At 44.9% G+C, this 10,702-nt stretch overlaps 1 protein-coding gene across 7 annotated transcripts in view; it reads right to left on the minus strand.

Moving 5' to 3' along the window:
- The window catches only part of NHSL1 (NHS like 1), a 198,760-nt gene extending 194,561 nt beyond the window's left edge, over positions 1 to 4,199 (minus strand). For all 7 annotated transcript variants that reach the window (XM_054162646.1, XM_054162645.1, XM_054162648.1 and 4 more), the window contains exon 1: positions 3,620 to 4,199. In XM_054162646.1, coding sequence (XP_054018621.1) covers positions 3,620 to 3,977 — 358 coding nt within the window. In that variant the 5' untranslated portion in view covers positions 3,978 to 4,199. The remainder of the gene's footprint in view (positions 1 to 3,619) is intronic.
- Between the last annotated feature and the right edge of the window lie 6,503 nt (positions 4,200 to 10,702).

Genomic DNA, 10,702 nt, shown 5'->3' on the forward strand with positions numbered 1-10,702 from the left:
TTTTGATGTCCTTTCTTATTGGCAAAACACCGTGCTCAACATGCAAACATCAAATGCACATCAGGAAAACATTTTACTAAACATCCTTTAAAATATCCTTGTATTGAAACAGTCAGACACAACTTTCTTACTTGGAGAACATAAAGAGAAGCTCCTCTACTACCCTAAATGGAAAGTTTAAGACAGCCAAACCAAACCAGACAGCTCTGAACCATTCCAGTGAATCCCCATCACCAAGATTGCATACAACTCAAAGCTACCTTCAACATCCTGAAGTGGATGTGGAATTAAACCCTTTAAGGATGTGTGGCACGCATAAACCCTGGAAAACAGCCCACCCACCCCCCCCGGTAAAGGGCATAGCAGAAGTCCAGCTAGTACTGATAGATGAGAAAGTTTCCCCTGGTAAGGGTTGCAAGGACATAGTACCTTTATGAATCAGTTTGCCACATCAGTCAAATGAATGGAGGTACTTGAACTAATGCATTGACTATAGGATATTGAAGAGTATATAGAAGAGAAAACTGCAGAGCTCAATCAAGGGACATTTACCTGTTAATACTCCAATATGTGTATCTAGGAACATATGGATCCTACACAGATGCACAAGGACACTGCACAGTCAACACAGGCCGTGAGTGTAAAGAGTGACTAAATGGAGACAGAGCTTTGTTCTGCTTGCTTCCCCTCCCTCACAAGCCCCACCAAGCACTAACAGACCCATTATCTGAAGGACACTACATTGGAAACTCTACTTTGAAACAAAACGATGATAGTACACAAATAACTCCTCACAAAGTATGTACTTTGCCAAGCACCAGGAACATACATAATGCAACTTATACTAGCTGCCAGGCTGCAGCTACTTCCCAAGAGGTGGGTGTGACCCAATTTGAAGTGTACTGGTCTTCTTCTGGTCCTTCCCATATAAAATCATATGGGAGCCACCTTGGAACCTTCAGTTCCAAGTATTGTCATGGGCCTACAAACAGAACAAAAGCCATTTATTCAAGCAGAAATTACCTATTATTGGAAAAGCAGGTGTACAATGTCCTGTCTCATCATCCTGAAAGCCAGAGCAAAATACTGAGGTCATTTGATACAATGTCATGATGCATGTGCCTGTGCTCCACAGGAGATACAGTAGTTCACAGTATTTTCCCTGCAAGAAAAGTCTTGTGAGAAATGGAAAGGCAATTAAATTTGTTTACAATCCTTTGCTCTTCTTACAGTTCCACATCAGCAAGCCACTTTCACCTTAAAGCTTGTGTATCTTCAAAAAAGTAAAATTCCCCCTTTGTCATCGTTCCCAAACAAAGCCAGCATTATTAAACTGTTCTTTGTTTTGCAGATATTGCTCCTTAATTCCAGCAACAGGGTTAAACTTGCAGACAAGCCTTGATGACTTGCATTACAGAGACCTTCATCATGCTAACTAACTACAACTGATGATGCCACCCAATCTCCTTGGCCAGAGTACAAGGTATAGAAAGCATACAAGAAGAGAATTGTCATGTCTTTATGTGCAACTTCATTTCAATAAGGTTGGCCTACAAATCAATTCCTTTTGACCAACAGGTAAATAATCTTCTTTTACAGAATGGCAGTATTTCATACCACTGTTTTTCAAAAATAGTATATAAAAAAGGTCTAGAAAGAAATCATTGACAATTATCCTTAACAAATGAGATCTTCAAAAAACAAGTATTAGCAGCAGCAATGCAGCTGTTCAGTAGCGAAATTAAACCTGACAGCAGAGATGCCACTAACAAACAATTTAAAAGCCAAATTAGGAAAGCAAAACATAAGAATTATGTCCATTTTGGGAAATTGCAATGGCAAGAGAAAAGATCAAATTAAAAGCAGTAACAGACTTAGCTCATAGAACAGAGTTGTAATTAAAAAAGAAATTGTAAATGCAAACTGCTCAAAACGATGACCAAGAGAGAGTACAGTAATTGTCTGACACATGTAAAATTTCAGGGCTCACACAGTGCAGCACTAGCTTTATTTCACCCTTCCCTTTAGACGAGTTACATCAGTGTACAGTAATAGTTAGCTCCATATTTAAAATAGAGATAAATATATACTGCTTCCTATGTAACATGCCACCATACTGCAGGTATCTCCAGTACTGTCATTCTGATTTCAAGTCAGACTGCACCATGCCATGCTGAACTAATATAACTGTATTGGCAGAAAAGGGCATACCTGCCTTGGCAAGGAAGAAAGTCTCCTTGAGTTTCCCAAGCAGTTGCAAAGCACCAAAAAAGTCAGAATGGTTATCACAAAGCGTCAGTCTAACACAAACCATAAAAGCAGCCTTTTGGAAAGGGTAATGAAAGTTTCCCTTCTTTGGAAGAACCATATCCTGAAGTGTACCACAAGGAGTTAAACAGGTAAGTTACCCATGCAGAGTTCATACTCTTTGAATCTCATATGTGAAAGGCCTTCCTTCCTTATCAACTTTGTTCATAATGTGGTGGGAGGATTAAACCTTCACACTACCATGGTATGACATATGCAAAGTAGCTTTTCTACTTCCATTTAAAAGAAAACTGTAAGTAGTCTCTGAGAATCAACCCTATTTAAGCTAGGCTTACACAGCTGCCACAGAAGTTGCAACACGGTTCTTGGGATTCCTAAATGTTTCCAGCAGATTGAGAAAGCAAAGCTGATGTTGCAAGCCATCATTCACGTTGTCTGTGGGGAGCTAGGACATGCACAAATGAAACTCCATGTAGCTGATAGCCTCCCGTAAAAATTGTTTCTCCAAATTTGGACCAAGTTTGCAAACAAACCTTTTCCTATACCTGTGAGTAGCTGTACTAGTAGCTGCTTCTGAGGACCACTTTACAGACTGAGAAAAACTTAACAAGAACGTCCCCAGACTGTACTACTTGGGAATCTCAGGCCAAAGCCGAATCTTGCTGCTTGCACCCATATGAAGTTGAAAACACAAACTTGGGACCTGTTCTGGACACAGAGCAGAAACTCAAGAGAACTGAGAGATACACAACCAGCTGCAAAGTACATCCAGCTTTCTGTTTACCGAGGTCTTCCCATGCGCATACAAAAGAATTAATCAGGCATGTGGGCTGAACTGTCAGAAGCCCGGCTGATCCGAAGTCTAGGGCAAACCCAGCACAGACACATGAACAATCCCACCCAACCCTCTTTCAGGATGACCGCGCTGGAAGCGCTGACAAGCCGCCAGCCTCCTTCGTCCCGGCCACTCCGCTGCCCTTGGTCCAGACACTCTCCAGTGATCAAGCTTCTGCCGGACAGAGGCACTGCGAAAACACGGGCGGCTAGCCACCGGCCTCGCACGCTGACACCTTTCCCGGAGCCGCCGGGACGAAGCCCGGGGCCGGGGTCCGCGGGAGGGGGACAGGGAGTGCCGCGATGCAGCGGGCAGGGCCCCGGGAGGAGCCGAGGCGGGACCGCGGAGGCGCCCGCCACCACCTGAGTGCGGGAAGCGAGAGACGGGAATGCTTAACTTTTCCCTCTTTCTTTTCTTTCTCAAATAAATAAATAAAAAGAAGCCTGCCGCTCAAACCGCCCCACCGCCGGCAGGTTCCCCTCCGACCCCAAAGTCCCAGAGAAGGGAGGCACTCACGGATCTTGACTTTGCGGTGGTCGAGGCGGGCGAGGAGTGCCTCCAGGGCGCCAAGGCGGCGCTGAAGCCGGGCGTTGCGGTGGCAGAGGGAGTCCGCCTCGGTGAGGATCCCGCCGAAGATGTCGCCGGCGCAGCGGGAGAGGTCGGAGAGCTGCATAAGCAGCGACACCAGCGCGTACGAGCTGACCTGCTCCAGGGCCCCGAAGAGCGGCACCGCGCTGCGGCGGCGACCACCGCTCCCCTCCGCTGCCCCGGCGTGGTCCCCCGGCGCCGGGCCGCCCCGCTCCGCACTGTCCCCGCCGGCCTCCTCCAGCCTGCATAGCTTCAGCGGCTCTAGGGTCCGCAGAGGGAACGGCATCGCGGCCGGGGGAAGGAGGGCAACTCAGGGTGCAATAGCGCGGGGGTAGAAACTAGGCGACCGCGGCGCAAAAAGTCTTCATCCGCGCAGCGGCCGCGATGACAAAAGTTCAGAAAGAGGAGAGAGGGAGGAAGGGAGAACAACAGCAACGGCAAATGAATCGGGGAAGGAGGGCGGATACGCTACGCGCTCCGAGGCTGGGGTCGATCGGCCGCTGCTGCTGTTGCTGCCGCCGCCTCGGCGGAGGGGGAGCCCCGCGCGGCGCCCATGTGCGGGAGCGGCCCCCGGAGGAGGGAGCGGCCCCGGGAGGAGCAAGGGAGGAGGGGAGGGGAGGGGAGGGGAGCGGGGCGGCCGCCGCAACACCGCCGCACGGCGGGCGCGAAAGAGCCCCGGGCGGCGCGGTGCTGCTCCGCGACTGCGAAGCAGGAATGAGCCCTGCTTTCCCTCCCTAAAGGGGCGACTGGGGAGGGCGGGAGGAGGAAGCGCGGGAGGGGGGCTGAAGCGCCCTGAATGCAGCCACAAAGGAGGAAAGTCAGGCAGGGAGAGAGGAGGGGAAGAAGGCAGGGAGAGGAGCCCAGAGTAACCCCACCTGGGCAGCCCCGCGCAGTTGCAGGCACTTTTCTGAACGCACCAAACTCCCAACCCGGAAAGCGAGAGCTGGAAAGAGAGGAGGAGAGAGGGAGCAAAAAACCCAACAAACCAGCTTCCACGAAGCTGGAAACAGAAATCAGGCCGCCGCCTACCTGTGGCTCCCCGAACTGGAGCCTCAGCCAGAGCCTCACCCTTCCCGTCCAGCCAACAGCCAAGGTAGCCGCTGCTGGCCCGGCCCGCCCCGCCGACTCTCGCCGTGGGGAGCACCAACCCCCTCGGGCCCCGCTGCCACTGCCTTCTCCTGCCCCCGGAAAGAGGCCAAATAAAATACGGAGTAGGTCGCCACTGGCGTCCTGCTTCAGCCCCTTCTGCCGCCGTGCTACAGGTCAGGCCAGAGATGCTGTTCGGAGTCAGGGGACGAAGAACAACCTGCCTGGGACAAAGGAGTGGCGGTGCGAGCGAAGTTCTAGCTGTTGTTTATGGTTAGTTTTTAGTAAAATTGGCACTACAGTAGAAAAAAGAGAAGTTTGACTCCGGCAGCACAACATCGACTGTCACTGCACCAAACATTACCCCAGCATTCTGATACAGAACCTGCAGGTTCAGGCCTCATCAGCCCCTGAGTTTTGCCCACTATATAAGACACAGTCAGCTCCTCATGGAGGTGACTGCTCTAATGGACTATTCCCCACAGAACCAATTTAGTTTGCCAGCAACTGTCAACAGCTGCTATTTAATTTTAATTGAACAGTGCCCTACTGGCTCTGCCTCTGCTATGTGATAAAGTGAGGAACACAATCTCTCTCTTCTTGTGGAAAAGGGCCCTGGGGAAAAGTAATTGTATAGCCCCTTCCTGCCCCATAGCTCCTTCTGCAGCTGCAGCTGATGAACCTATGTGATGAAAGAAAGAGAATCAGCTGGAAAGGGAAGGATAGAGAGACAGATCCACTGTCCTTTCATTAACATTTTGGGGATACATAAATTATAATAAAATATTCTGCACTGTAGTAATTTCTCATATGTAGCTTTAGCCTTGGTTACTTAAGGGAAACCTGAAGAAAGCTATTCCACCAGTACACAAAGGAGTTTGGGAGCAAGGCCACAGACAATAGAATACAAACCAAAGGCTCAATGGCAGTCAGAAGAGTTAAGATCTACAGGAAACACTTTATGCAAAAGTTGCAAGTCACTAATTCTAATACATTAATCAAGAAAAGTCTTTCATTTTCACATTTTCCTTGGGAAATAATAATATTAATAAAGCAATGTGTGTTAGTGTTAATCAAAGAACAAAACCACCTTTCTTGAGACCTCAGTCCAAGCAGGTTACCAGTGGATAACTTTGCAACTTGGAATGCTCCCACTGGTTTGCTGTTACAGACAGTGCAAGTGAGTGTGTATGTGCACTATTTGTAGAAACTGACGAGAAGAACATGGTGTAAATGGACTAAATGGTGTTTAATCAGAGGTTTAAGCACAGAAGGAATTGTAAGCAACAGCCTTGTGATGAGGTAGCTGTCAGGACTGATTAACAGAGGATGGGAAGCAGTCATCCTCTCATATTGAATTCTTCTGGTTTTATTTTGGGACATAATGTCTTCATTAGTTCTCAGATGTGTTTGTTTGGGATAGTCATTTGATAAAACCTGCGGTCTGTTCACTGGCGTGTTTGAATTGAGAGGAGTGTCTCTTTAGATGTTTTGTTTATACTACAGGAGTATTGTGAGGAAGCAAAGGCTAAGGTGGACTTAGATATCTAACACAGTAGGAAGAAAACAAGCAAAGAGCTCAGTTCAGGTGCCAGCTGAAAAGAACATCGCAACCTCTCTTCTGGGACAGGTTCCATAAGGCCATGAGCATCTTTTTTTTTTTGGTTTGGAAATTACTCTTTTAAAAATTGTCATTATTTTGAAGTTTTAGAAATAGGTATTAAAACAAATAAATTTTTTTAAAGATACATTTACCAGTTTAATAGCCTTTCTGACAGTTCAGATCAAATTCTGATATTGCAAATCTTTGTGCATTTTCTCCCGTGCAAGTAGGAAAAAAGCGTTCAAAAGAGATTTGTTCACAGGAAGGAAAAAAAAATAACAAAAAGTCAAAGCTTTAGGCAACATCTAAGTGCAGTAAAGAGCCTCAGCATAATTTCAGCGTCAGTGAAAACTACATCACCTATTTCCCTGGTTCCTACATCTGCAAAATGTAAAAGGTACTGCTGTGACAGCTTGTATATTTCTGGTAGGAATAATGTCCCATAGAAAATGAAATCTTTTTAGGACTAACCAACCAAGTGAAGATAAAAATCTGAATTTTAAATGCACTGACATTCTCAAAACATTCAGAGTCTGTGCATTTATTCAAGAACAATACTGTTTTTTCTCATTAATTTACTTGGGTCTGTTTTTTATGGGATGGGCTGTTACTGTATGGAATATTCAGAAAAAATACAAGTGCTAAAGACATGTAAGTATGAGTGACTGAACTGTGAACAGGGGTTAACTGAAATCAGTAGAGGATAGTCTCTGAGCTTGTTTCTTCCCACGCAAAAGAAAGGGACATAGGAAGAGAAACGGAGCTTAAATACTTGCACAGTTGGAGATTTTAAAGTATTCATAGTGCTGGAAAGGAAGCATGTAAAACTTCTAAGTTCAACGGAAATACAGACTTTCTTAGGGACCACATCCCATGCCCCTAAGTTGTCTGCTTCAAGTGGCTATGGCTGGAATTTAGTTTTTTTCTGCCAGCACTTTGTGGATGTTCCTACCCCTTTCCTATACTCCTCTGGGCTGGGGGGAGCCCTGGGGTAAAGCAGGCACCACCAGCCAGGGGTCAATGCCTGGCAGGGTGGCCTGCCCATGGGTAGCCACCTCTGCAGCTCAGGGCCCTAATCGTTCCCATCAACAGTTTGTGGCACTCATTGTGTGTGAGTGGTGGGAGTGAGTGGCTGTTATAGTTGTGCCTGCTGGTGAAGGTGGGCTACAAGTTCAGTGGGCAGCAAACTCTTCCACTTGTGCAGCTAAGCTTGGCAGAGCTGTGACCTGGCATGTTAGGTCTCACACCTGCAAATACCCTCAGTCAGGAGTGGGAGATACTCTCAGAAGAGGAACAGAGCCTAGAAACCCAAGGTGCAGAAGAGGAAGGCAGACTAAATGACAGTAGAGACTTCACTAAATATTTCAAGTCACATTGATTTAATTTCTAATGAAAGTTCAAAGCCCACTGTAAAGTTCATTACATCTGAATTGTAGCTGCCTTCTTTTGGCATTTGAAGCCTCAATCCTAAGAACCCAATAACTTTCATGTTCTATTGCAAGAAACAGAATACAAGTCTTGTGGGAGCTACTCATCCTCTGTTATGGAATGAATAGTTCTCTTCCCTCAGTTTGCTTCCACAATCAGTTTGGGCTCTCAGAAACAAATGGCAAGCAGTAGTACAAGAACCACATGTCTAACCATAAAACACTGGGCAGCTCTTCCTACTGTAGTTACATGCCAAAAGGTTGGTTTAGATGTGGTCAGCTGGGATCGACAGGTTCATCCAGTCTAGCTTAGTCCACCAATTCAAGCTATGTGCCTGTGCAGGCTATTTCTGTGTATCAACCAAGCTGATACACAGAAATAAACAACAGTACAACTTGGAGGGATAGAAGAGAGTATATCTTGTTTGCCCCCAGAGAGGAGCTGATGAGCTTTAGTTTGTAATATAGAAAAACCCGCAATGATCTGGGCACAGCATCAGGTTCTGTATTTTTTAGTTACTTTGGCTGTTGAGCTGTAGCAGTTTGGTGTAGGCCTAAAATAGTGTCAATTCTGCAAGAGAAGGATGTTTTCTGACATTTTATTCTTTCCTGGTTAACCAAAAAGTATGCAGATGCTCCCATTCTTGTTGGGACATTGGACTCTTTTCATCATCTAACACTGTGTTTCTATCTTCAGCAGAAAACCTTGTTCAAAGAAGCCTACATAAAATAGGCAGAAAAGGGAAGTAGATCTGCCTTCTGACAGACTTAAATGGTACCAGAATTTTGCCCATATCTTTCATGGTCTGTGGCTCATGACTGCATACTTTTTACACTTTATGTAAATACTATCAAATTATTATATTAATTACAACAGAAAAATAAAAGGTGTTTTGTTTGGTTTTTAAATTTATACACCACTATATTAGAATGAAGATCACCTTTGCCTGACAATGCATCAGGACTTCCAGTCATCACTTTTCTCTGAGCTAACCAGTTCCAGAAACCGGTATTTGTGTGTACCAGTACTTGGACCCAGCATGGCCAAAAAGAATCCTTCCTTCTCCAGAAATGGAAATCTTGTGGACATTATTTAAAACTACTTGCAAAACTTCTCTGGTGTTTCTCTGACACAGGTTGCTTACAAAGTCTATTTTCCTGGATGTTTCAAAACTCTGGCAGTCCCAGGCTCTCCATGTCTGGCTTATCCCTGGGTCATGCACCTGCCTGAAGCCTGGACCTGAGCTTTCTCTTCTGTTTAGTTCTCTAATATTTTTGCCCATTTTCTTCACCATGTTGTCTTCACTGTTAAACAGAGACAGCAATGTAACTCAAACACCTTCATCCTTCTTATTCAAAACGTAGCAGATGTATCCATAGTTAGATGAGTTCAGTATTTTCTTGAGCACCATCTTAAGTGTTACTGTGGGGTTTTTTTCACCAGTTCCAGTGATTTTCCTGTCCCAGATCTCTTTCCTCAGTTCTAACATTGAGCTAAAATGTATTCTCCAAGGCTGCCCAGCTTGTGGTTTAAACCTTGTGTCTTTCTGCTAGCTGGTCTCTGATCTTTTCAGAACTACAGAGCTCTGTATGTCTATACAAGTGCAAGAATCAGCACACTATTTTCTGTCAGGTAAAATCTCTCAAATCCTTTCTCATTTTTCTATCTTTACACAGTTGTCTTTGGATAAAAGCCACGTTAGCAATGGTGCAATGGAACAATCAAAGTTAACTGCAGTAGGAATGACACCACTGAGGAAGTGGTAGTTGTAATGGCCTAAGGATATGATTCAACAACACACCAACCAGGCATAACATCTCTTTGCCACTAAAAGAGGAGCTCTTCCCCCCTCGCTTCCTTCCTTCTATTCCTGCTCACAGACACATGGTCTGTAGCTTGCTCTGCAAGCATCTGAAGTCACAAGCAGAGATATCTTTCAGTAGATCAGGTCACTCAAAGCTCCATCCAGCCTGGCCTTGAACACTTTCAGGGACGGGGCACCAACAACCTCTCTGGGCAACCTATTCCAGTCTCTCACCACTCTATCATGAAAAATTTCTATATCATATCTAACAAAAGCCTAATGTAAGTTCTATATAATTATTCATTATTAGTGGGTTACAGAGCAAAAGGTATGCATACAGCAAGTGACTGGAGGTCATTATTTGTGAAAGAAAACCTTCAGCTGGATGAACAAAGGCTGGAGGAATTATTTTCTGAAAATCAGACTCAACATATGGAGATTTCATAAAGGCTGGGTAAAGCCTTTTGTTGCCATCCTTAGCTTTAATGAGAACAGTTTGTGTTGAAAGCTTTTGCAAATTCCATACGAAATTTTTGCTTATCTAAAACACTGGGCATATTTATGTCTTTTTTAATTGTGTTGTATGTGGTCCCCTTTGAAGTAATTATACAGTTTACATTTTGATTCATTAACTAAATATTGTAACAAAAAATAATCCTAAAACAGTTTGAAAAACAATTCAGTCAAACAAGACTTGAAATTGTATTCTTTCTAAAAGGCTGATTGTCTTCTCAAATGAATGCCTCAGGACTCAGGGCAAACAATACATCCAACGGACGGGAGCCTCTTAAATTGCTTCTCAAACATGCAGGCTGTGCTGCTCACTAAAGCAGAACTCAGCTTCTCCTTAGATATTAGCTTCCCACCATCAGTTGCTATCTCTACAGCCAAGCACTTGTTTAAACTGTATATATGTAACACTTCCAAAAAAATGGTTTTGTTTCAGTTGATGAACACAGAAGGATGGTATACCAGTCAGTCACAAATTATTTTTGATGTGTTGCAGCAACTTCTCCCTTGGCATAAAATGCAGATATCGGTCACTGAAAGAAAAGTAGGGCATGACAAACCATCTATCAACCAACAGGGA

Source organism: Dryobates pubescens, chromosome 6, assembly GCF_014839835.1.
Source record: "Dryobates pubescens isolate bDryPub1 chromosome 6, bDryPub1.pri, whole genome shotgun sequence".
Lineage (NCBI taxonomy): Eukaryota > Metazoa > Chordata > Aves > Piciformes > Picidae > Dryobates > Dryobates pubescens.